The 27,404-nt window shown below is 38.3% G+C and overlaps 1 protein-coding gene across 4 annotated transcripts in view; it reads right to left on the reverse strand.

The window, feature by feature from the left end:
* Positions 1–27,404, reverse strand: part of Atm (ataxia telangiectasia mutated) — a 99,707-nt gene that overhangs the window by 45,904 nt on the left and 26,399 nt on the right. For 3 of the 4 annotated variants that reach the window (XR_870525.2, XR_003947767.1, XM_011242385.3), the window contains exons 14-34: positions 27,138–27,263; positions 24,753–24,878; positions 23,518–23,607; positions 20,921–21,101; positions 19,920–20,119; positions 17,895–17,977; positions 17,647–17,802; positions 16,097–16,172; positions 15,832–15,962; positions 14,108–14,228; positions 12,827–13,000; positions 11,587–11,756; positions 10,013–10,259; positions 9,174–9,343; positions 7,889–8,015; positions 7,086–7,285; positions 5,525–5,696; positions 4,881–5,045; positions 3,789–3,921; positions 2,984–3,079; positions 1,048–1,219 (exon numbers count right to left, since the gene is read on the reverse strand). Coding sequence is in view for 2 of the 4 variants with exons in the window: in XM_011242385.3 (XP_011240687.1) it covers positions 1,048–1,219; positions 2,984–3,079; positions 3,789–3,921; positions 4,881–5,045; positions 5,525–5,696; positions 7,086–7,285; positions 7,889–8,015; positions 9,174–9,343; positions 10,013–10,259; positions 11,587–11,756; positions 12,827–13,000; positions 14,108–14,228; positions 15,832–15,962; positions 16,097–16,172; positions 17,647–17,802; positions 17,895–17,977; positions 19,920–20,119; positions 20,921–21,101; positions 23,518–23,607; positions 24,753–24,878; positions 27,138–27,263 (3,116 nt within the window). In the remaining 2 variants the exon portion in view is untranslated. The remainder of the gene's footprint in view (positions 1–1,047; positions 1,220–2,983; positions 3,080–3,788; positions 3,922–4,880; positions 5,046–5,524; positions 5,697–7,085; positions 7,286–7,888; positions 8,016–9,173; positions 9,344–10,012; positions 10,260–11,586; positions 11,757–12,826; positions 13,001–14,107; positions 14,229–15,831; positions 15,963–16,096; positions 16,173–17,646; positions 17,803–17,894; positions 17,978–19,919; positions 20,120–20,920; positions 21,102–23,517; positions 23,608–24,752; positions 24,879–27,137; positions 27,264–27,404) is intronic. The other variant, NM_007499.3, reaches the window with a different exon arrangement.

The following is a 27,404-nucleotide window of genomic DNA, read 5'->3' on the forward strand; positions in this document are numbered from 1 at the left end:
AGGAAGCACAAGGACCAAAGGATGGTTCAATTTTGTTCAGGAACGTTTTGTCTACTCAGATGACCTCTAGCCCTGGACTGAAATTACAAAGCTTTTGCTCCATGGATTATTTTAGAGAAATCAAAATAAAGATTAGCTTGAAGGAACAAAGCACTCTGGTTCTAAGAATCACTCTTCCCTACCACCCCCCAAGCCCTGGCTGTCCTGGAACTCATTCTGTAGACCAGGCTGGCCTCGAACTCAGAAATCCACCTGCCTCTGCCTCCTGAGTGCTGGGATTAAAGGCGTGCGCCACCACCGCCCCCGCAAGAATCACTATTTTAAGTGTTATTTTAAACACTCTTTACCTTCCTGTACTTAACATTATTATTGTGTGTGTGAGGGTGGAGGTGCGTGACACGGCACGCCTGTGGGGGTCAGAAAACAACGTTCAGGAGCAGGTTCTCTCCCCCGCCCCACTTAGCTTTGGGGATCAAATTCAGGCTATCACACCTGCTGGCAGTCCTTTTCCCTGCTGAGCCACCCCACCAGTCCGTAGTTCTGTATTTTAACTGACTGTGTGGACCACCTGCAGCTTACTGATTTATCCTGTCTAACTTCGTCTTACTCGAATTTAGAACAGACAAACTTCACCACCATCAAGTGTCAGGAATATTGGGTATTTGATCACACAAAGTCATAAATGAGTTTCATTAAAATATACAACATTTTTTTTCTTTAATGTAAGGACTTGAAAGACTAGAGTATGACACAGTGGTTAAGAGTACTCGGTGTTCTTGCAGAGGACCTGGGCTCGATTCTACATGGTGCTTCACGATCATCCAACTCCTGCTCTAAGATATCCAATACCCTCTTCGGAGCCACAGGAGCACCAGGCGTGCCTGTGGTGCACATACATAGATGCACACAAAACATTGATTTACATAAAAATTATAAAATCGTTTAAAAAAGAAAAAGGAAGTGTACACTTGAGTGAAGTATGGGTGTCATTTTCCTGAAGGCCAGATGTGATGTCTCTATCAGATGAAAGGCATCCTCTGTACTCACCTGTCCTCTACCAGGGTATTGTTGAGGGCAGTCAGCATTATCAAGGTCCACTGAAGTTCTCTGTCTTCAGGTAACCCGTAGGCTTTGGTATAGGACACATCTTTGTTATGCTGGACAGCTATGGTGGAGAAATCCAGAGGACCTATTTCTCCCAAACACCTTCCGACAGCCTCTGCATATAGGAACCTCATTTTAGTCGAGTCATAAAAAGTATTAACACTGCTTTATCATGTTTCAAGACTTCAGTGTTTTCTAACACTGGGAGTAAAGAAAGCTACAAAATACATCAGTGTGGTAATATATTTTTCACCAGAGATGACAGGAAATAAGTTAACAATTACAGTCACAGAATATTAGAAGCAAAAGCATTAACATGTCTGGCACTGCATGAAGTATCGACTTTAAAAATTTAAAAAGAAAATCAAGAGTGTTTTAAGCATAGGCCATCATGCATCTACAAACACGGGCAGCTTTGCTTCTTTTTCACTCTGCACACTTCTCGTTCTGCTCCGTGCTTGGTACCTCGAGCTGGAACTCACATACAGTACTGAATACAAGCAGTAAAGGGATAACTTCTCTTTGCCTGATGTTAGAGGAAAGGCTTTTTCTTCTATCACGAAGTGTGATGTGTATCACATGTTCAAAGCAGGTTCACTTTATATTACATAAGAAAGCTACTGAGGGATCCCAGAGCAGCTCAGGTTTATGGCCAGAAACAGCATGAGGAACAAAGATGTTAATCTGGGGTCGGGCAGAGTTGAGGATTCTGATGAGGCAGGTTCAGTTTCTAGATCTGGGAAGCGAATGCAGTTATTCTTTGATTGTGTACAGATACTTGAAATCAGGAACACATGGGCTGTATTCAAGTCTATACATAAGATAAATTTAAATAAAAACCAGCCTAAACATTAGGCATGCAGGGCAGCAGGCTCCCACCGAGAGAAGAGGTGGGCACCATTGGGCGCCACCAGCACTTACTCTTCCCAGAAAGCACTGCTGCCACGCCAGCCTCTGGCTAGCGTTAACCATGTGATTCTCCCACCCTAAGACCGCCAAATCTTAAGTGCCTATATTCAACATGTCAGCAAGTTACCTTAGATTAGACTATGCCTAAACGGCAGCAATCAAAGACTTAAATGGTATTATAAAAAAAAATCTGAGTTTAACCATTGTACTGGCTGGTTTTGTGTGTCAACTTGACACAGGCTGAAGTTATCACAGAGAAAGGAGCTTCAGTTGAGGAAATGCCTCCATGAGATCCAGCCGTAAGGCATTTTCTCAATTAGTGATCAAGGGGGTAGAGTCCATTGTGGGTGGTACCATCCATCTTTGGGCTGGTAGTCTTGGGTTTTATAACAAAGCAAGCTGAGCAAGCCAGGGGAAGCAAGCCAGTAAGGGACATCCCTCCATGGCCTCTGCATCAGCTCCTGCTTCCTGACCTGCTTGAGTTCCAGTCCTGACTTCCTTTGGTGATATACAACAGTGTGAAAGTATAAGCTGAATAAACCCTTTCCTCCCCAACTTGCTTCTTGGTTGTGATGTTTTATGCAGAAATAGGAACCCTGACTAAGACAGCCATCCTTCAGCATCTCTGTTCCTCTTGTTATAAACAAAATAAACATTAAATACCACCAGTCATAGTTATGAAACATTTCAGAAGTTAATTAATTCGCAACTTAACTAAGCAGAGATTTATGGTTTCCCTGCATATTTACATGGCATTTTACGGTTAACATTTATACAGTATTAATTATAATTGCTAACTTTATCTTAAATGTCTATTTCGGAAATACAAAAGGCACTTGGCTATCCAGGGTTACCTGAATTAAACAGATATATAACTTAGCAAGCCATACTTAATTTTCCAGTGAATCAAATGAGGAGCTTATACTCATTCTGACCATACTAAAGAAGACCATTTGCCTACATCATTTACCTAAAACTTCTCTTTCACCAGTCTGGTTCACTGCCATCTTGGATAACTGCAACAAGCTGACAACTAGCTTCACCACAATGCCATCTTGTGGGTTATCTAGAAATAATTTAGAGAAAAATGCTTCAATTATCATAAGGACAATACATCCACTCCCCAAACTAGCACATTTTAAAAGGCTTTAAATCATAAACAAATTTTAAAAATACATGTAGACAGAATTTGAACTTCCTTCTGAAATACAATCACAGGGAAATGATTAGCAAGATTTACCCATCAAATAAAGAAATATTTGGAACAAGTTGAACAGAAAAGTTAATAATCTTAGCAAAATAAAAAATAACTTGAAACATAAGAATTGTTCAACACAAAAGCTAGAAGGAACCTTGCTTGGACTGTTCCCACATAGTATTCGGAACTTAGACCTGTGCCATCCAGTGGCCTCTCTGTAATGACAGGAATGCAAATGGTGGTGGTGGTAAGCTAAGAAAAATTCACAAAGAATATTTGAGAAAGAAACAGGAAGAAAAAAATTCATGTTAAAATTATTCCTGCAAGGGGGTTGTAGAGATGGCTCATCTGTTAAGAGCACTTGCTGCTCTTGCAGAGGATCCTGGTTCAGTCCCCAGCACCCACACGGCAGCTCACAACCATCTGTTAACTCAAGTTCCAGGAGAATCGAATACCCTCTTACGTGCACTGAATACCCTTTTATGTGCACGGCATTCACGTGGTGCACATAATATATATGCAAGCAGAACACCCATACATATAAAATAAATATTAAGATAAACAAATAAACTAGTACCTTGAGACGCTCTCAGAAGATCTAGCATCTGATCTTTATGTTGCTCCAGTTGTCTTCGAAGATCCTTCAGTCCTTCAAGCCTGGTCAGCGGAAGTGGATTGTAAGCACTTACTGAGAGAAAATGGTTTATTTCCTAAAAGACCAAATTAATTTAATATTAGCTGAGTATGTACTGGCTAACTGTGAAGAGTGAAACAATACAAGGTAAGATAGTAAGTACTGTCTATAGCTGCTGACCCATAAAACCAACATGGAAGAACTAAGCTCCTTCTTCCACTTGAATTCTGACAATGTTTTAAGAGCTTAAATTCCAAGAGATTCTGTTATCTATATTAGATGTCAACATAACTGAATTGGAAGGAAATGTTACAAATTTATTTACTTGTTAGTATAACAGTATTGTACACCTTAAATGTATTAAAGGTTTTCATATTATAGTCTTAATGGAATGATTTTTAAAATTATAACATTTAGAAAAATGTTAGAGATATAACTACAATTTATAAAGATAAAATTCTTAATATCATCTCTAATATAAACATTACTGACTCTCAAAGAAAAACACATGGCAATTTTGAGATATTAATGAACCATAGGACCTTATGCATGTTAAAATTAATACTATTTTGTATCATATTCTCTGAATATTCAAATTTATCTCTGTCAGGAAGCTTTGATATCTGTACTTTAAATGCAATGCAAGAAGATGTAAAAAGATCTGTTCTGAGAGGCTGAAGAGATGGCCCAGTGATTAAAAGAGCTGGCTGCTCCTGCAGGCGACCTGCATTCAGTTCCCAGAACTCCTGTCAGATGACTCAGAGCCATACATAACTTCAGTGGTAGGGGACTCTGAAACCTGTTGGCTTCCTTGGGCACATGCAGACGTAAGGTACATATACACGCAGATGTATACATTTAAAATATCTATGTATATTTTTAAAAGATTTGTATTGTATTTAAGAAGGTAAATCTTATGTATTAATTTTACTACAACTGAAAGTATTCTGTCCTTATTAGTGAAGCACTAATGTTTTAAAATAATACTTTTGCCTATGTTCTATAATACAAAATTATAAATAAAGTGTTTATTACCTCTAAGAGTGAAAAAGGTCCTCCACTATATTTGATTTTCTGTTGAGTAAGACGCAAGTCCTTAAAAATAACATGGTCAGGAAAGGGATCCAAAAGCTTAATTGTGACAGAGAGGTTTTTATTGTCTTTGTTATCTATCACTAAGTACTTCAACAGGTCCAATACCTAGACAATTATCAAACGAAGACAGAGAAGTCTTAATTATATTTAAAGAGCCAAATCCCATTATGACATTATAAAAACAAACCTCTGCTACCCTAGTCCAGAAGACATGTTCTAACGGCATATGTATTACCCAGCTATTAGTGGTTATGGCTTCAAACACTTCTAAAATACTTACAGTGCTGAACAAGGAGGCATAAGGAATTCATACTGGAATGTTATTTATAGGAGATCTCACGGACCATCACGATGGGAACTGTTAGCTCTACTTCTGACTACAGTTCAGTGTAACAGATGAAACTATTGGATTTATTAGATCAAAACCACCAAGGGGTAGTAATTGATTTCAAGGATTAATTTGCTAAAAATGTCTTCTCCACCATTTATCAAAAAGCATTTTCATTAAGGTAAACTTAAAGCATTCAGTTCCTAAGAGTATCTTTCGTCTCAAATACTCTGTTGTAGATGCACTGGGAAATTACCTGTTCTTGAACTTCCTGATAATCCACAAGGGGAATAAGTGTGCCAACGATAACGTGAAGATGGCTTTCTAGAGCATCCTTACATTGAGTTACAGCTGTATGACAAACTCGACTTAATAGGTCACAGCAAAGGGAAAAGCTACGCAACGACACATCTGTGAAATGAGAAGACCTAACAGGAAAAATGAATGAATGAATGAATGAATGAATGATAGCAAGGCCTAACAAACTACTCTGAAATAAATTTCAAGTTCTTTTTTACTCAATGTCTCTAATTCTTATAGGATTTGACAAAAAAAGTGTCATAGCTTATCTCTCAATGGTTATAACACAAAAACGACAAAGGATGTCTGAAAGATACATCATGTAATTACTGCAAAACAAAAAAACTGTCACAATCATTCAAAAAAGAAAGGAAGAAAGATTTTAAAGAATCACTGCAAGCCAGCAAGCACGGAAGGACAGTGCTTTTTTGTAAACGAAAGTCTTATTCTCTTTCATGCTCTCCACATCCCTAGTACTACTGATATTCACGTAACCTCTGAAGGGCCCTGTCCAAAAGCAGGCAAAGAGGGCCAGGCTCCATTGGATACATGCAGCAAGAAAATCACTGACAAAGCAGGAGCTGGTTAACAGCTGGTGTTCAGTAATAGATAAGCATAATAAATGATAAGACAGGGAGGGAGGGAGGAAAGAAAGGAAGGAGGAAGGAACAGAGAAGAAAAGGGATAAAGGTCAAACAAGGCTCAATGAGTAAGAGTGTTTACTCTGAAAGCCTGACAACCTAAATGCTAATCCGAAGCTCCTAGGTAAAGACCCGGCCATGGCTGTCCCTGGCACAGGACTGGTGGGCCAGGAACTTGTTGGCCAGCTAGACTAGCTGCAATGGCCAGATTCTCACTTAGAGACCCTGTCTCAGTGAAATAAGGTGGTGGGAGATCCAGGAAGATGCAGCATTTCCCACTCTGGCCTCCATGTGCACACCCAGATACTGACATGCGCGAAGCAGCATTCGGAGCCACACCTTAGGGAGAACCCAATTCCACACTTGACCACATTGTGTGCTGAAGGGGTAAGATTTTAGCAACAACATTTTAGACCACGTAAAGAAATAAAGCATGAAGTATTAAAAGGAAGCAAATAGAAACATTTCCTAAAGAACTTCAGGCACTGCAGTGGGTTACTAAAAATGGAATTCAAAATAATTTTAAAATTTAAAAGTTGAGGATAAGATAGAGGTTACCGAAGACCCACGAGAAGGAATGTGGGAGAACGGGAAGATCTGCAGGTACTAGGGTTCAGTGGGGGAGGAGACAGTCTAGTGTGCTACACAAGTGAGAATCAACAGGAAACAATTACGTAGGTAAAAAATCTTCTAGAAAGGATTGATTTCATCTACCAAAATGATGAATGGTTTTTAATTTTTTTTTTCATTGAAGACATACAAAAAAAGAAAAATCACAAACTTTTGGAACTAAGGAAAAAAAAACTGACAGAGCAAATGGATTTATGAGAAACAGAGGACTGCTAATGCAGGTGTCTGTTGTAATGTCTCACTCACCTTTTGTTGATGTAGTGAATCAGAGTATAAATAACATCGCGAAGGACAAAGGCCCAAGCCCCTCCCAGGCCACTCTGTATATCTTTCAGTAATAAACTAACAAACAGGTGATATATTTTAAGAATTCTGTGCTTTTTAAAGACATTATTTGTCTCAGCTGCTTGTTCACAAATGGCCAGAAGTATTTTCTGATAGGAATCCTACAAAATAGGCACACATTGAGAAGAAATTTTTAAAACAAAATATATTTGGCTACAACCAACATAGTTTATACTTTATTAAATGATCATTTTGATATGGGCTTGATATCACATGTAAAATGTTACATTAAATTATTAGCATCCATTTCACTTTTTGTTTTTCGGTCTTTCCAGACATAAGGTTTCTCGCTGTGTAACAGCCCTGGAACTCACTCTGTAGACCAGGCTGTCCTTGAACTCACAGAGATCCACCTGCCTCCACCTCTCCAGTGCTAGGTTTAAAGGACTGTGCCACCACACCCAGCCCAATTTTACTTTTGAAAAAGTTGCCAGTTAGTTTTGAGAAAGTAAACTGAAAGTTAATATATTATGATTAAACAGGAAACATGTTCTCTGAGCTAATTATAAAGGCAAGATCATAAAATCCTGACCTAATATGTAATGCATATTAGTTAAACACCGACTAACATATCAAGATACAACTTGTTAATCAAGTGCGTTCCTATTTAAATTAGTCAACTAATTTTATGTTCTCCCCAACTCCAAGACCCGGAGAGGACTTTTCTTATAAATTATTGTATTAGTAATGCAATGTGTACTTACGGGGATTTTAGAAAGAATTTCTAGAATGCTTTTAAACTTGGTTTTATGACAGTTGCTGATGTAAGCAAACGTTGCCTGAATGACATGTGAGGGGAAATATGGCGGGTTGGGGGCAGGATCCAAATCCCTAAAGAAGCAGAAGAAAAGAAATGTAGTTATTTAAAAATAAAATATCTCCCAAGTTACAAAACTGGTTTTCTACTGAAAAACTAGGTTTTGGTTTTTTTGTTTTTTGTTTTTTGTTTTTTTGTATTATTTTTAAATCACAGACAATAAAATGATTCACAACCATTAATTAGGCATCTTCCCCATGGAATTAATGTCAGATGTTTTGTTTAACATAATTTGTTTATGTAACCTTTTACAAAGTTAATGGCAGCCCCAGAGTTGGGACTCAGTAAAACTTGCCTTCAGGTCTCCTTTATGACTATTGCGAGACCAACAGTATCTTAAGCCGGGCGATGCATTAGAGTAATAGCATCATTTAAAACATAAAGTCTGAGCACTTTCTCAGTATTACTGCTAAGTTACATGCTTAGCATAGTCTGCATATTTAAACACCAAGTATTTTCAGCAGGGCAGAGCAGCACATGACTTTAATCCCAGCACTGGGGAGGCAGAAGTCGGCAGAGCTCCTGAGTTTGGGGCCAGCCTGTTCTACAAGGAGAGCACCAGGACAGCAGCGCTCCATAGTGAAACCGTGTATCACAGAAACAAAATCCAACAAAATATTTTGGGGACTGGAGAGATGGCTCAGCAGTGAAGAGCACTGACAGCTTTTCCAGAGGATCCAGGTTCAATTCCTAACCCACATGGTAGCCAACAACCACAACTCCAGTTCCAGGGCTGGGAGTGGGGAATGGAGGGGTTCTAACGTTCTCTTGTGGCCTCCATGACCACTGCGTGCACGCATACATTCAGGCAAAACACCTGTACATATAAAAATAAAACATTTTTACATCTTTTTTAAAAATTGAGAAATTTCAAGTACCTTACGGTCAAGCCACGCCTCCCATCACCAATATTCATACACAACCAACAGATTTCACATCTAAATTAAACTAGACAGCTAGGAATACCACAAGGAAAAGGAAGCAGAGAAAGGCAAGGTGTGGGAAGGGAAGGAAGCCACACCTTGAAACACATAAAGAAAAACAGCCTCAAAAGGCATCAGGTGGCTCGATGCCAAAGTTCCACGGAAGAGAGAAAAGATGAGATAGATGTCAGCTGGAAAGAACAGCTGCAGCAGAAGACCACAGTGAAGGAGACAGGAGAGTAAGGTCACCCGTCAGCGACGGCTAGCTCTCCAAGTGTGAGACCGGCATACCCTGAAAAATCACACAAGGCGGTGGCGCTTTGACTGGCGTCCGAGTCAGCCGAGTCAGCTGTCTCATGCAATGTCATCAGCAACTCCACCACAATCTCTGGCAAATTACTAATGAATACTTGGTCAATCTGTAAGGACACAAAATTAAAATAGAACAAACACGTTCATATCTGTGAACTTCACAACAGCACAAAGGGCATGTGCTGATCCCTTACTTTATAACTTAAAACAAACAAACCAAAAACAAAATAAAGATATCTAAGTCCCAAGTTCTGCAAGGAAAACCTCACTTCAAGCTTTCTATTTTTCAGAACGATTTGAACTGACTTTGGATTTAGCATTCAATTCCTCAAACTGGAAGTTCTCCAGGTAGCAAAGTTCCACAAATTGCATCTTATCTTTTATTTGTCCACTAGATCTTTAAAGATCTTAACTATCAAAAGCAAATCTTTGTGACTGGCACTATTCCCTATAGATGCCTTGTGTACTTCTCTGGATACTGGAAGCCAGTACCACCTTTCATTAATAGTCATTAAAATGACTCCTCTCTAAGAGGCAGATTTCTCACCAATCTGCTTCTGCTACAGGTAGCCTCACAGAGGACAGGAAGTCTTTAGAGCTGCCAGCGCATATCCAGGATCCCCGACTCTGGGTTGTATGTGTGAGCTGCCACCTCCAGCTTTTATGTGGATGTAGGGATATGAACGCAAGTTGTCATGCTTAAGGCCAGTAACCTTAAAGGTTCAAGCTTACTTCTTTTGCCAGTACATAAAGGCAGACAAAAACTGACGCCATACCTGTTTTCCTAGGAAGTCTTCCCCTTTAAGAGTATCGTAGACCTTGGTAGCAGTCTCTCTTTTCTGTGACACGTAGCTGTCTCTCGTGCCCTCGTAGGCAAAGTAAGGAAGGATGTGCACAAGAATCTTCGGAAAGCAATCTACCAACAGGCTTTTCCAGCACTTTTGAATCTGATTAGCAATGGACTTCACCTCATCAAAATGGCTTCTGATTACCAAATGTGGGATCAAAATCTTGTAACAAGACCTGAAAATGTTAAGTATAAAATTTAGGTTATAATAAATTTCAAAGTAAAATTTTACATCAAAACAGCAAAATGCTTTAACATTCAGTGTTTAAAACATTAATTTAGATCTTTAAATATTCTTTTTATATTTTTAATCTTTTATTTATTAAACGTTTTATGAATATGGTGTTTTGCCTGCATATATGTCTATGTACTGCTGTGCATACCTGGTGCCTCTGAAGAACAGAAGAGGGCACTGGCTCCCTTGGAACAAAAGTTATAGATAATTGTGAGATACCAAATGGGTGCTGGGAATTTAACCTGGGTCCTCTAGAAGAGGAGTAAGTGCGCTTAACTACTGAGCCATTGCTCTAGCCCCATAGATCATTAAATACTCTTTTTCTCACTTTGTAAGTGGGGAAATTAAAGTAAAATATAAATAATCACACTTTAAAATAGTGTAACTTTATTCTTCCTCCCCTTTTTCTGAGACTAAGTATCATGCTGTAGCCCAGACTAGCCTGGAAAATATTATATAAACCATGCTGACCTCTAAATTGTGGTAATCCTCCTGCCTCTGCCTCTTAAGTTCAGGAATTACAGCATGCACTACCATACCCAGCTAAGGAATTTTATTTTTTACACATAATCAACTTAGGTAATACTGTAAGATCAAAGGTAAAAGCAATTTATAAATTGAAAGAATACAAGTTACTACAAAAAAAAAGAATGGGTGATAAGGCCATCAAGTGTACATCTATCAGAAAATGCTGTTTCTCTCTCTCTCTCTCTTTTTTTTTTTTGGATTACAGGGTCTTCTATAGTATAAGCTGGCACTGAACTCCCGATGTAGATGGAGATCACCTTGAACTACTGAGTTTCCTGCATCTATTTACCTTCGGAGTGCTGGGATTACAGTATACTCCACTCTCCCTGGTTGACGTAGGCAGTGCTGAACCAGGACTTCGAACGTGCTAGGTGAGCACTGTACCAACTGAGCTAGGTCTCAGTCCCCACAAAACCAGTTACTTTGCAGTAAGTTTTGAAACCTCATAGTGTTTAAATAACCTACTATTAAGCAATAGGAAAGAAAAGCAAGCAGGAAATAATTAGCGACTAAGTAATTAATCTTTGATTGTTTTCCAAAGGGAAGATACTTGTGTGTAGACCAAGATGCATGATGTATTGATGGCCTACTCAAAGATGCACAGCTGATTACTAATAGTGCTAACAGTCCTAAGTTCAAGCACATTCTCTGATCGTCTCAATCTGACTTTTTAAAAAACTAGGCTACTTCCTACTTGAAGCTAGGGAGGAGGGGGTTGTCGAAACACTGCTGCAGCCTACCGATAGAAATCCTCAATGCTTGTGTAGTTTAATAACATAAAAGGAAAAGAAGATAAGCTATATTCAGTATCTTGAAGGTTCAGCCATTCCAAAACCAGGTAGTCTAGGTGAGAAATCATGAAGTCTTCTAAACTTCTACATCCAAACGATTCGGAGACTTTCTCTAAAACCTGCAGAAAGGAAAAACATGATGTTTAAGAAAATGGGAATAATAGGACTTTAGAGCAGTCGCTCAATGTTTTTCTACTTTGATTTCTTCACCAATGAATGACAGAAAGATAGCAAATGAGAAAATGGAAAATGTATTTAATAACTGGTATAGCATAGAGCACATAGAAAACACATTATAAACATTAAGTAAATAATAGCCTAATTTTACACAGCTGACTATATCTCAAAGGAAAGTCTAGGGAAAAATTATTTTCAGCCTCGTGTCCACATTTTTAAAAAATCCCAACACATACAACTTGCAAAATCAGGTAGTATAATAAAATACTTCTTAAAAACTCTCATTTTAATACCAATAGGTAAAAGGTAAACTCATTTAGGACCAATTCCCTGCAGACTGGCCTACAATAAAGCTCCATGGAACCCAGGCTCATACAAAAAGTTAATTAATTGCCCATCAGACCATACTCACCACATTAAAACATGCAACAGGAACCTGTAAAGGTTCCTAAATAATGAACTTGGAGTGGAAGAATGGGGAAGGCTACCATATTCTACAAGAATGGGATGATATTGTTGAAATTGACTGAGCCCAGGCCTCTTCCCTAAATGTAATGTAAAGGTCACGCTGTCCTCAACTCTGTTTTCTGTTTAACTATGTTAAATCCCAATGTGCTTCTCCACAACTAAGAAGGCAAAAGCAACCAAGCATCTCCAAGTGTCTCCCTCCATAAACACTATTCCAGAGAATATGGTCTGTGTGGAGACAGACCATCCACTATTGTTTATTCTCAGTGAGTGCTGTGTAAAATGCTCTTAAACTGACTAAGAAGTAAGTCACACTGAATACAAATTAATATGCCACATAAAGAATGATCAAATTTGGCTGTGGAGGGGAATACAGCTCAGTAGTTAAATACAAGGCTCTGGGTCCAAGCCCCAACACACTCACACACACACACACACACACACACACACACACAGAAACTAAGCTTGCTTGCAATATTCCGAGCCTAAAATATTTGTGTCTAAGTGTCAAAAGCCACATACAGAGTGAACATATTCACCATACCTTTTTCACAAGATGAGGTTCTAGTCTGTTTTCCTTCACAGACTTGCATAAAGCAAACAAAGCCTGCTTTTCACAGACTGGGCTACAGTGCAAGACCACAGCTATCATCATCAGTAGTACAGATTTTCTGTTATAGATCTCATCCAGCAGATCAGGGTTCTGAGAATCACATAACTTCAAAAAGAATCATAAGAAGAACGGCATAAATATTTTTAAAATCATAAACCAGCTCAAATTCAAGCATTCTCTAACCTCTAAGCAGCCTGCAAAGTTTAAATTCTATAATAATGAGCTAAGAGAAAATGACTTCGAGAAACAAGCTTTTCTATAGTTAAATAAAAAAGCTGCCATTTCTTAAGATCTAGTGGAAAGAATTACCAAAGGAAAAGAGATTTTAACAAGGTGTTAAATAGTTTAAAGGGCAAACAGCAAATGAGAACAAGAAGTATCAAGAGTTCTTTCACTATAGCTGCTACTGCTAGGAGGATTTTTATTACTGATACATCTTTATAGTGTTTTCTTCTGTAAAGATTATCACCATCTATACTATAAAAAGAAACAAAATCTTGCAAAAAGAAGGGCATGCTTTCATTTCAATGATCAATTAGTTTTCAAAAGTCCCCAACAGAGAACCATTTACATTTTTAAAATTTATTTTTATGTGTGTGGGCGATTTGCATGCATGTAAGTCTATGTATAGTGCCTGCAGAGATCAGAAAAAGCCACAAGACCCCCAGGAACTGGAGTTACAGGTAGTTGTAAGCTGCCATGTGGGTGCTGGGAATCAAACTCTGGTCCTCTGGGAGAACAGTCAGTGCTCTTAACTAAGAGCCATTTCTCCAGCCCCTATCTGCATTTTTTAACTAGTTGTAATCATTCTACAGTCCAAATTTAGCTTAGTCTTTGAATAGCAAGGCCAGAGACATACATCACCACACACACAACATTTTTTGTTGTGTTTTGGGTTTGTCTTTTTGATTTTAAAGATTTCTTAAACTAAAAAAAAAAAAAAAACAAACCTTTTAAAGTTCTCTAATGTATCAAAATCCCCATTAAATTGGAGTGTCCTCACAAAAACAGCATAGATAAGTTAAAGCAAAAGTAATTGCTATTATTGGACTCATTCTGACCTATAAAATTCATTCAGAAAAATTTTATTCAGTCCACACCATTGACTTAGACCGGCTTTATAGTGTAAACTACCGAATACAAACTCTCGACTCCAGTGTGCTAGAGAAATACGACACAGACAGACCACAGGTGTGAGGTTATCTCAGTTACCAGTCCTCTGATCCCCGCCTCTGCTGTCGTGTATGCATTGTTAAAAGATGTCTGCTGAAACTTCAGAGGGAGTGCTTTCAAGCTTCTGGAGAAATCGCCTTGTCTCATATCCTGAAATAATCTTTAAAAAAAAAATTAAATTCATTTTAAACCCTACATATCAAAACAAAGCATCTTATGGAACAAAAGAAAACCCCTCCATGAGGTAAGATAGCAGGCCTTGGTTTGAAAGACTCTTTTAGCAGTTCAGACAGCCTGCTAAATGTTAATCTATAAGTCAATGTCTCCTGTAAGAAAAGAAGATTTCAAAGATTTTTGAACTACTGTTCAGATTTGAACATTAAACTCGGGTTGTCAGAAAGATTCACTGTCCTCTTAGCAAACATGAATCACACGAGTCCACAAACTTCTCTGTCATTATGTTCTAATATTTAATCAGCCCCAAAGTGAGCATCTTAATGCTTCGATGTTCAGTTCACACAATATTTTAGGTGGGGAAAGGTTATCAGTGCCTCTTACAGAGAATATCTACATATTTAAGGCAACTCTGCGATAAATTTTATCCTTGATATTTCTTAGAAACCAATTTTTATAATTTGTTATTTTGATTCCTTTATTTTGCTAGCTTTTCTTGAAATAGCCCAACATTAAATGTCTAACAAATCAAGGACCAAAAAGACCAATGAATCCTACTTAACAACCATTCTTGAATTTTTTTGAAATGTAGATTTTTTTCCCCATGCCACCACTACACTGAGTTATAACACTCAACTAGAATCCTCTATAACCCGAGAGCTTTAACCTCAGTTCAGTAAGGATTTGAACTTCCACACAATCCCACTAGCAATCCTGACAACGTACTACTTTCTTATTAAAACAAATGAGGAATGTGACTACACCTCGTTCATGGAAACATGACTGTCGCAGAGGCAAAGTGTGGACTCATTAATTCTAACATCACAGGCCAGTGGCTCTCAGCCTTCCTAATGCTGCGACTCTTTCATACAGTTCCTCATGTATATGATGACTTTCAAACATAAAATTATTTTCATTGCTACTCCATAACTGTAATTTTGCTATTGTTATGAACTGTAAATATTTGCTTTCTGATGGACTTAGGCAACCCTCCAAGGCGTCGTGATCCACAGGTTGAGAATCACCGAGGTTCAGTATGTGACTTCTTGGACAATATCATTATGTTGACCTTCTTTTACTGGCCACTTAGGTCTGAATAATATGCAATTTCAGCTTTGATGTTTTCAAAGCAGCATATAACTTCTTTTCCAAAAACATTCATCTATTTCATCATCAGTGAACAACTGGAACAGCCAAATATTATCTTAGGTTAAAACACAGCAATGATTATGTCATCACTGTATGAAGTGAAGAAACTACCACTTTACTGACTCACATAACGCCATGGTAATATCCAAATATTCTACACCCCCTTAGGTGGCAGAGGTGCACACACATATCACTCAAATCAATGGATTATTAGTTCCATAGAACTAGGCAAGTTACCTCTCAAAGCCAGAGTTTTCACTTGTAACTTGGAGAAAATAATGCTATCTAAGCAAAAGAACTGTCAGACTAAAGAAAGAACACAGATTCCAGGCACATCCTGGTACTGATTAAGTGTAAGTCACTGCTCCATCACAGCTAGTGAGGGTGCCACACTGATGTCGGCAGCAATACAAGAGCTTCATGAAAACCTAACTCATTACCTGTTGACTGACCCTGCAGCCAACATCCGAACTTGATGATGATCGTCAGCAAGAAATTGTGAAAAAGCTTCATTTACAGGAAAGTCTTGTCCTTTTACATTAAGAATTGCCCATTCGGAATATGGATCAGCCTATAGTAAAATAACAATTAAAAAATAAGTTAAATACAAGAAAACTAAGAGAAAAATTTGTGAGTAGCATACAGATATAGAGGTAGCTTTAACAATCTCAAAGAAGAACTTTCTAGTAACATGGAGTAACTCACCTCAAGCAATGTTTGAAGACACTTTACTAATGCCATTCTTACAGAGAATACACATTTCTTTTCCTTTGTCAAATGCCTGAAATTAGGTAAGATTTTCAATGTAGTAATTATTCAAACAAAAGCAAAGACAAAAAAGAAAGCCAACCGATACTAACATTATCACAGGTTAGTTCCAAAATGTCCATTTTATTAATTCTCATTATGTGGAAAATGCCAGTGCATTTACCTTTCCTAAAATTCAAGCTAAATTTAGAAAAATCATTTTAATGTACATTATTTGTTTTGTACCTTGGAACTGACACACTTTGGGCATGCATGCTATAGCAAACTAAAGATAAACAGAATATCTTTTAAGTTTTCATTGTTATGGCACAGACTTAGAGAATCTAGGTTCCAAACTGACTTACAAATAAAACATGAGGAGGCATCTAAGTGACATGGCATTTAAATGACATGGCATCTAAGTGGCATGCAGGTGATTATCTACAACCACCCAATGCTACTGTCCTGCCATCGCGATGACCGAGTGGGTAAGGCAATCGCTGGACCTCAGTGCAATTCCTGGAAAACATTGACTCCCACTAGCTGCTCACTGACCTGCCCGTGTGCAGCATGACTTCCCAACACAACATAAATAAAAGGTTAGAAAGCTGTTTAAAATGTTACTGTGAGACTATGAATGAAATTAAGAGTGACAAAATCAACTGGTTCATTTGGATCAACAATTCAGTTGATTTTTAGGATTTTTTATGCAACATCTATATCAAGTTATTATGTGATTCAAATTTACAGGGCCATGTGCTAAACACTGTAGGAAAGAAAACCTTATAAGAAAACAAAGTAGCTTTTCAGGGAATGGAAGACATAGCTGGGGAAATGGCTCAACAGAAAAGCACCCCTCATTAAGTATGAGAACCAGAGTCTGGCTCTCCAGAACTCATGTAAAGTAAGGTGCAGTAGCAACGATATGTGTAAACTCAAGATGTCGACAGCGAGACGGGAAGCAGCAGCAGAAGAAACTTGGAGACCTGCTAGTCTGGCAGGTGTGTGCAACAGCAAACATTATACCTGCTTCAAACAGGTACAGACTGAGGACTGAAACCCAACATTGCTCTTTGACTGCTACAGGAGCGACACACGTGTACCCATACTCATACAAGAGATCATTCACAAACATGCATGTTAAAGAGGAAGGCAGGGCTGGCAAGATGGCTCAGCAATTAAGAGGACCGACTGCCCTTCTGAACGTTCTGAGTTCAAATCCCAGCAACCACATGATGGCTCACAACCATCTGTAATGAGATCAGATGTTCTCTTCTAGTGTGTCTGAAGACAGCTACAGTGCACTTACGTATAATAAATAAATAAATACATCTTAAAAATAAAATCAAACCAATAAATAAATAAAAAGAGGAAGACAGATTATGTATATTATTGTTAAAAGATGCAAAATGTTATTTATACATGATAACCAGGAAATCTCTAACGTACAGAGTTTACATCTGCATCCAGAGGCAGTGAAGTAACTAGAGAAAGAGACTTATGCCTACCAAAATGCTCCCATCACTGTCAGGAAGTGTCCTTGAGCAATCCGTGTGCTCTCCATGTCCACACTGCCCTGGCCTAGGTTTGTCACTATATGAAGGACATTGCTTAGAATCGTTTTACAGACATCTTGGTCACGTCGGTGCAGAGAACACACAAGGCTGTGGTAGAAAAGGTTGAAGGTTATAAGCTTACAACCACGCTGTCAGTTTATAATTCAACGTGAGCATAACACACGGCTTTCACTTCTTACGATAATGGTTGCAGAAGTTCAACAACATCTTCCATTGGCAATGAGTGCTCGTTTCCAGGGAGATCCTTCAGGAGCACTAAGTACTACGGTGGTTTAAAAAAAGGGAAGGAAAAAGCAAAAGCCAGCTTTATCCACAAATCACTCACTTTTAAAAGCATATATAAACGAATTCAAACATGCACATAGCTGTAAATTTCTAAACACAGCATATAAAAAAATATCTTTAAAGTCAAATACTAGATTTAAAACTCAGCATAACAGACTTTACTCAAATGGTTAAAAAAAATCTTGACCATGTGCCATGGAAAACATATTCTCTCACATCGGGGATATATCAATTACCTGGCTATGTAACTAAGGAGTAGAAACAATAATCTCAACTTCTGGAATTCAATAAATGAGCACTACTGTCACCAATGCAGTTAAAAGATAAAGAATATGAGACTATACTATAGCTCTACAGTTCCAGAATAATGCTTGCTATGGTAAGTTCAAAGGTGAAAAATGACTGAATTCTGGGGAGCAAAGCTTTTAATCCTTAAAAGTAAACTATCCTAACCTACCTACTCGTCATGGCAAGTTTGTAATTATGCGTTACTATGCACAAAGAGCTGCGTTCTATGTGAACATTTATAATGGTAGTTATAACTAAGCAATCAATTTCTCAGAGGTTTAAGAAATTTTCTAGTAACACCAAAAAAATCCTAAGAGATATTTTTCATATCTCTCTCATATCGTATAAAGAATGTTAAAATCGGGCTAGAGAGATGGCTCAGTGGTTAAGAGCACTAACTGTTCTTCTGAAGGTCCTGAGTTCAAATCCCAGCAACCACATGGTGGCTCACAACCATCTGTAATGAGATCTGATGCCCTCTTCTGGAGTGTCTGAAGACAGATACAGTGTACTTACATAGAACAATAAATAAATCTTTGGGTCAGAGTGAGCAGAGTTGGATCGAGCAGGGCCAGAGTGAGCAGAGGTCCTGAGTTCAATTCCCAGCAACCAACCACGTAATGACTCACAACCATCTGTACAGCTACAGAATACTTATATACATAAAATAAATAAATCTTAAAAAAAGTTAAAATCCTCTTTAATGCCTCATATGTAATGTTACTGAGAATGTGAAATGATTTTAAACATAAAACCTTAAGGAAAGCATATGAGCCCTCCGACTGGTCAGGGGTAATAGCTCGCTAGTGTTCATGAAGAAGGAAGCCAAGGGACCACACAATGAAACCCATGTCCATTGTTAGGGAATGGCCTTTGCGTGTTCAAGACAGCATGGTTAGGAGCTCACCAGGTATGTCTGCTAGTTTACCAGAACCAAGGATATAACCTTGAACACACCCAGATGATGTTCCACCAGGCCAGGAGCTATTTCCAACTGTTTACAGGGAATGAGGTAAGGCAATATTCCGTATGATAAGAATTTAGTTTCATAGAACATTACTGAATGAACAAATTCATTATTTGTTCGTGAAAAAGAAGGTTTTCATTTTGTCTTATAAAGACAAACAAAGTAGCTACAAATTTGTGCAGAGGAACAAGAAATAAGCCATAAAGTTATAAATTGGAACTGAAGGTATGTACTAGCAGAGTTCAAAGGCCAAAATTCAGACCTCAAATTCCATGTTATAAATTATTTTTATGGTCAAGATCTACGTTTTTCTGAATGTTAATTACACTCATAATCTCAGCTTGGAAGAAAGACTATTTATTTAATACAGGCAAGCCTGGGCTACACAGAGAGAACCTATCTCAAAGAAGATGCCTCTTGTTCCACTCTATAATAATTCATAAAAATTACGCCTAATAATATTCAAAATAATCCAAGTTTTAATGCTTCAGCATCTACTTCAATTCTTCTCATAGCATGTCAAAAGAAAACCTGAGAAGTCTAGGCACGATAATAGCACGGGCCTCTTACTCTGTGTACTCGGTGAGACTGCTTCAGCTAGGTCTGGGCAACACAAACATGCAGAAAATGGCAACCGCAGCCAAACTCAAAGCTTCTGACTCACCATATGCAGGTGGAGGGGCTTCATGAGATCGAGTATGCTAGAATCAAGCAACAGTAACAATTTTCTTCTAATGTCAGCTCCTCTAAACGACACAGTATGGCTCTGAGATGCAGTTACAGATCGGCCTAAGAACCTGAGCATGTCTAAGAGAAGATGATCTTGTTTGGACAGGTAGTCGGCAGCTAAAGGACTCATGGCACCTAAAAATCAAAGGCACTTATTAACACTGGGAGAGGGACCCGGTAGACAGATAGAACCTCAAACAGCTTTCCAGCTTTCCAAAGTTCAAATAACCTAGCCTTTAGTTTCTTCTAAACTACTTTACATTTTAATCCTCCCATGAAGAATAAAATAAGAAACTAATGAATATGATTGTAAAATGAGAGTAGCTTAGAATGTGTAGTAAGGAGAACAGTGAGTGAATTTGGCTCAGGAAGTAAGAGGGCTTGCAGACGGCTGATAAAACTGAATTAGAAACCCAGAACCCACAGTGCACAGTTGGAGAGAACTGACTCCTAGAATACTGTTCTCCAATCTCTGTGAGTACCCACATTAACACACAAGGACACAGAAAAGAATTAAAACCAATATATATATATATGTATATATATATATATACACACACACATATATGTATGTATGTATATTTCTGAGTGCCTAGGCATGGTAGTACACACTTGCAATCTCAAATCAAGGGAGCCAGAGGTAGATGGATCTTTGTGAGTTTATAGGTCAGCCCCATCTACATAGTGAGTTCCAGGACAGGGCGACAGAGTAAAATTCTGTCCCTGGGGGTGGGGAGAAGGGCGGGGGTTGTTAAAAGTCTTAAATGTATAGAAAAAGATCAGTCCAAGTAGACTATACCTATGGGAAATGAAATTATCATTAAAGGTTTTTTCAGTGAGGCCCCTTACTGTGCCAAATTAATGTAAAATGGTTAAAAACACACACACACACACACACACACAAAACAAAACTCAGAGCAGTAAATACTTATTTACCAACAGCATTCTGGTTCTCTCCATAATCATTTGCATCGCTCACAGAACTAGCGGGGTAAGCAGTAGAAAGACCAGTGGACGATGGACCCTCTGCCTCCATCAGACTGTCACAACCACCACCATCTTCATCATCTTCCCCTGGATGTACTCCGTGATCCAATGGCTTTTTCGTACAGGATGCCTTTCGAGAGGAGAAACAAAGACGTTTTCAACTTCTTTCAGAAGGACCTTAATTCATAATTTTGTGGGGAAGTGGATATATAAACTGGAATCTGTTTAGATAGTAGGATAATATCAAAACTACAAAAATAATTTATTTTATTAAAAAGTAGCATAGGCCAGCAAGATGGCTCATGGGATAGAGGAACCTGCTGCAAGCCTGATGACCTGAGGTGAATCCCTGGAACCCACAGGTTAGGAAGAGAATAACCTCTAGCAACCGTTCTCTGACTTCCACACGTGCACTGTGACACATGCGCGCACACAGACACACACAGATATAAAATAAATAAATGTAATAAAAACGAAGTCCAGCAGTCATTCTGTACTGTATTTACACATTCAAATGCCACTATGTATCCTCCCCCCCACAGAATAAAACCTTGCAACATTTAATAAAAATGTTAAAAGTTAGCATGAGAAATTGACAGAAGCATAGGAAAAGTATCAATTATAACGACTATTATGTAGGACAATAGCAATATCCTACATCCAAATCACATCCAAAATCAAAATTAAAATTAAAGCTAGGCACAGAGGCATGTGCCTGTATTCTCCTACCTTTTTGGATACTTGAAACAAAGGAACCATTTGAGCCTAGAGTTCAAGGCCAGCCTGGGCAACATAACTAAGATCATATCTTAAAACAAGCAAACAAAAATGCTCCCTAAAACTTTCATACATTCCTTTGAAAAAGTGAGTCCCTCTCTGGAATTTCTCTTCCATTCTTCAAGTGCACAAGTACAAGAAGACAAAGCGGAAATGCAGGCGTCTTTGTGGCAGCTCTTGGTTAGGAGGGGAAAGTGACCTGAAATGTTAAGTAAGAGGGAATGGGATTGACAGAGGTATGAGCCCCAAGCAGACTGCCTGCAAGGCTTAGACAGGATGACTATCAAAGATTCACCGCCAATCTGACAAAGGAAAAAAGCAAGAGCAGGTAGATTCTTTTAAAATGTGTCATTCCTTTAGAGATAGGCATACACTATTCCCAAAGAGTGGACTATCGTGACTGCCAAACAGAGCACAGCAGTGTAAGCCTCATAAAGAAATACACTAACAAGGAAAATTATTTGCCATGATATAAAAAAATAACGTTACAGGCTATTTTTTCACCCAGTGAACTACTAGAAGTGAACAATTAAATGTAAAAAAGAGTGTATAAGTCCAGTGTCACAGAAGATGAAGTATAAACACCACAGGAAACACATACTCCTAGAAGACAAGGTGTCACCCCTACTTTGGGATTTTTTTTAAAGGAATAATTTTGCCTGGTATGAAGATGCACACCTTTGATCCCAGCACCCAGAAGGTGGAGGCAGAGGTGGACCTCTGTGAATTCAGGGTCAGCCTGGTCTACACATAAAGTTCTAGGCTAGCCAAGCTGTATACTGAGAACATGTCTTGGACAATAAAAGCAATCTTTCAATTATTTAGTAGGAAACTAAAAGATAACTAAACTACTCCGCCAGGTACTGATCTTAAGAAGAAATCAGGGCAGAGAGATGGCTCAGCAGTTAAAAGCACTGACTATTCTCTTTCAGAGGTCCTAAGTTCAATTCCCAGCAACCACATGGTGGCTCACAACCATATGTAATAGGATTCTATGCTCTTCTCTGGTATGTCGGGAGACAGCTACAGTGTACTCACGTATGTAAAATAAATAAATAAATCTTGAAGGAGAAGGATAAAGAGAAGGAGAAAAAGAAGAAATAGTCAATAATCAAATACATAGCCCCTAAATGCAAAAGCTTATTAAAGGCTACAATTATTTTTTAAAAATCCAACATGTTATATACCATGAAATGCTTATCTACTCAATAGGTATTTCAACAAAAATTTGCAATTTAAAGGATTGGCAATCTAGGTCAGTGGGTAGAGGTATTTTTCTTCTTTGTTTTTTTTTTTAAGGTTTATTTATTTTATTTACATACATGAATATACTATAGCTGTCTTCAGACACACCAGAAGAGGGTATCAGATCCCCTTAGAGATGGTTGTAAGCTACCATGTGGTTGCTGGGAATTGAACTCAGGACCTCTGGAAGAGCAGTCAGTGCTCTTAACCTCTGAGCCATCTCTCCAGCCTGGGTAGAGGTTTTCTCATGCAAGCCTGACATCCTGAGTGCAATCACTGGATCCGAAAAATGATCAATGAGCACCCACTCCCAGGAGTTGTCCTGACTTCTACATATATTGTAGTACACATGCACTGGCTTGCTTATGCTTGCTCACCTCCCCTCCTCTCTGACACATACATTCGTACATACATACACACAATATATATATATACACATACATACACACTCACACATATACATATAATTTTACTACATCTTAGTATCAAAGAAATTTATTAATAAAAAAAGGATTCATACTTACTAAACTTTTACAAATATCTGCAATGTCATTCATAAGCTTTGATGTTAATAATCGTAGGAAAAAGCCAGAGGCAATCTTGTTTGGCGTATGCTGTAATTTGAAAACAGATATAAGCAGTGAACAATAAAACAAATACATAGTTTTCGTAGTACCATTTTCTCTACCTTGAATGAGATGTAGATAGGAGTTCAGAACTGAGGTCAAGTTCTAAGTTAAGATACACCACCATCTATCTATCTATCTATCTATCTATCTATCTATCTATCTATCTATCTATCTTCCTTCCTTCCTTTGCCTTGCCTTTCCCTCTTCTTTCTTTCTTTCTTTCTTTCTTTCTTTCCCTCTTTCTTTCTTTCTTTCTTTCTTTCTTTCTTTCTTTCTTTCTTTCTTTCTGTTTTTTAAGAATAGGACTTATTAAGTCCATTCAAGAGGGCAGTAAACTAGGAAGTAACCAGAATAGCAACTACAGCCTAACTACTTTCCTTAAGGAAATATAAACAAAGTAAATATCTTTGTGTTTATGCATCACTAAAGTACCAGCTACTGATCCTAAACATAATAAGCAATTAACTGTGAGGTTTATTCTGTCCTTTCATGCCTTCTACACTTATATAAATACAGGAAAGATAATGGAAAACAAAACCATACTTTATGAAGAGCAAGCTGCTTGCATACCAGCTTCCAAATACTGTTCCAATTGCTGGTAACACTCTAGCATGGTTTAGTTACTCCACCAGGCAAAACCAAAAAAGGATGACTAACAGAGGCACTTTTTCTACCAAATGTTACCTATGATGATATGGGTTAAAGGAAGTAGCATTTGTACTTGTGTCATTTATCTTTGTTGGCGCTCTACAGAATAAGCTCCATCCTAGGATGGCATTATTTATCTTTGTGGCACTCATCTCCTGTGGTATAGTTGTTATGGGAAAAAAAAAAACATACTTCTTAATAATCAACAAATTAATGAAAGTATACTCACAATAAAAGACTCATCTATGCGTGCGTGCGTGCGTGTGTGTGTGTGTGTGTGTGTGTGTGTGTGTGTGTATGTAATGATAAAAAAATCAAAGTTATGAAATTGTTTCATGAGAAACCAATATTCTCTGAATGTTCTTCTTTATTATTCAATTTAATTTTAGATCAGCATATAAACTTATAAATGGACCAAAAACTCAACACCACTAAATAATATGTCCCATGAATAGGCTATACTACTAAGAAGTCACTCTTACCTTGGTATGTATACACAAGCAACTTGTACACAGATGCATCACATTTCTCAATGAACCAATTCTTGATTCCTCATTTGTTTTATTTTTAAACAGAGAGATACTTTCTCCTGCACATTGCATCAGAGACTATTTAGAACAGAAGATAAAAAGAAGACAAATTCCAGTTGAAATAACAACTTCGCATTGCTATTTTTGAAATTTCATTTAAGGACAAAAATTCAATATATTTACAAACTGAATATGAAACTGGGACTTGGGCTGACACTAGCATTTAAGAAAGGCTGATGCTTGGGCTAAACCCTGACTCCGGTAGGGCTAGTTCTGATGCTAGTTCTGATCCTGTTCCCCAATTGGTTCTTGATATGTCAGTAAAGAAGCCATGGGCCAATTGCTGGACAGAAGGAAGAGGCGGGACCTCCGGGTCCCTGAAGGAAAGGGAGAGACTCAAGGAGAGAAGAGACAAGAGTTGGCCATGCTTCTGAGAAAAGTAGACCAGCAATGTACAATCTCTAAACGGAGTGGCCACACATGCCGCTCCAAACAGGTGGGTGGTCAGGGGAGTTTAGCAGGGTCTAGATGTAACTGAGTAAAGTTTAGGCCAGGTGGGAGGTGTGGAGCTTTTCCAGGCGGGAGGTAGTAACGCCCAGCAATTGTGTCAAAGGGCAAGTTGAACTGTGTGTGTGTGTGTGTGTGTGTGTGTGTGTGTGTGTGTGTGTGTGTGTGTGTGTGTGTGTGTGTGTGTGTGTGTGTGTGTCTTTTATCCTTAGATTCAAGGGAAGCTGAGTGGGAGCTGGTAGCTCAGCCTGCTTCAAGAGCTTAGGCGGGGTAGCAAAAGCTACACGCAACAGACTACCAAGGGAAAAAAAGGGCACATTGTCATGCAATAAGATTACAAGTGACAAACATCCAAAAAGAAAATGGCAAATCTAAGCTATGTGTGGCAATGAACCTGTAATCTTAGTGCTCAGAGAGTATAAAGGACATTAAGTTCCCGGCCAGGTTGGACTATAAAGTAAGACTTTGTCTCAGCAAAATTAACTACAACAAAAATCCCACCACAATCTTAACATCCTGTTTCCTTTGCAATCCCAACACTGATACACTAGTGTTGAGAGATGAAGAAAGCTTTAAGCTAGGCAGTGGTGGCCCATGGCTTTGATTCTTCCGCTGGGGAGGCAGAGGCAGGAGGATTTCTCTGAGTAGTAGCCTAGTCTACAGGGTGAGTTCCGAGTTCCAAGACAGTGAGGGTTACACAAAGAAACCTTGTCTCAAAAATAAATAAATACATAAATAAATGGAGATAAACAAAGTTTTAAGCTTAGAAAATACTTGAATAATATACTCAATAAAGAGTTCCTTATTATAGATTATCTGAGGGAAAAATTTTAAGAGTACAGATAAAAATCAATATGTATAGCTAAGGATGGTAGTACACACTTTCAACCCCAGAATTTAGGAGGTCCAAGGCAAACATTCTGCAAGTTCCAAGACAGTTAGGGACCCTACCTCAAAAACCAGTATTCTAATAAGGTTACATTGTGATATGAGATCATTTACCATATGTATTAATTACTGGCTTGTAATAATTTCATATTCTAAGGAAGGGCACAGTATTTATTTTAGACTGTGAAAGAAAAAAGTTAATCTATACATATTGAGCATATCTAAAATACAGAGAACAAAAATGTTTCAGAATCTGGAATATTTATAGACACATAACAACGTGGTCTCTTTGGGCTATCCCAAATCTAAATACAAAACTCATTTGTTTCATCAACTCTGCGTTGGTTATATTTTTTTTTCAACTTGACACAAACTACTCATATGAGAACAGAGAACCTTAATTGAGAAACTGGTTGATAGACAAGCTTGTAGGGACTTGATTGATCATTGCTGTAGGAGGGTCCTCTGTAGGCAGTGCCATCCATGGGCAGATCCTGAGGTAAAAAACCAAAGTGGGGGAGCAAGCCAATATACATACAGCATTCCTCCATGGCCTCTGCTTTCCACCTCCAGGATGCTACCGTGGCTGCCCTCTATGATGTTCTACGATCCTGAAGGGTAAACCAGATAAACCTTTCCTCCCCGGGGAGGCTTTTGATCGCGGTCTTTATCATAGCACCAGAAAACTAAAGACAGCGTCTGTCTCGTACATGCCTGATGGTGACCCACGTCTACATTTTGACTGTATGAGGACAGATGTGGAAATGTTCACCTTTATGGTTGTGCTGTAACTAAAACTTTACAACTCTATAAAGTATTTGAGATTCCCTATTTTCAGATTAGGGACATTCAACTTATACAAAAAATTTATTTCACATAATTTTTCCAGGATGTCAGTTCACTTAAATGCATCTAAACCTTCATCAGAGTAAGTTTTCCTACCTTGGCTTTCTGGAATAATTCTGATTTATGGGCTTCGTCTTCAGTTATTATACCCATGTAACAATAGCAGCCAAGAACACCCACCAAAAGACTTGAACACCGGACAAGGGTTTCAGAACTTGTAATCTTAAAAATAAATCATAAATTTAAAAAGACAGTATTAGATATAAATAAACCTATGGAGTTTGGAATTACCCCTGGAAGAACAAGTTTCCGTAAATATGGAGAAATAAAAATCCAACAGAGTTAAAGCTGGGATACTCTAGG

Source organism: Mus musculus, chromosome 9 (genome assembly GCF_000001635.26).
Source record: "Mus musculus strain C57BL/6J chromosome 9, GRCm38.p6 C57BL/6J".
Lineage (NCBI taxonomy): Eukaryota > Metazoa > Chordata > Mammalia > Rodentia > Muridae > Mus > Mus musculus.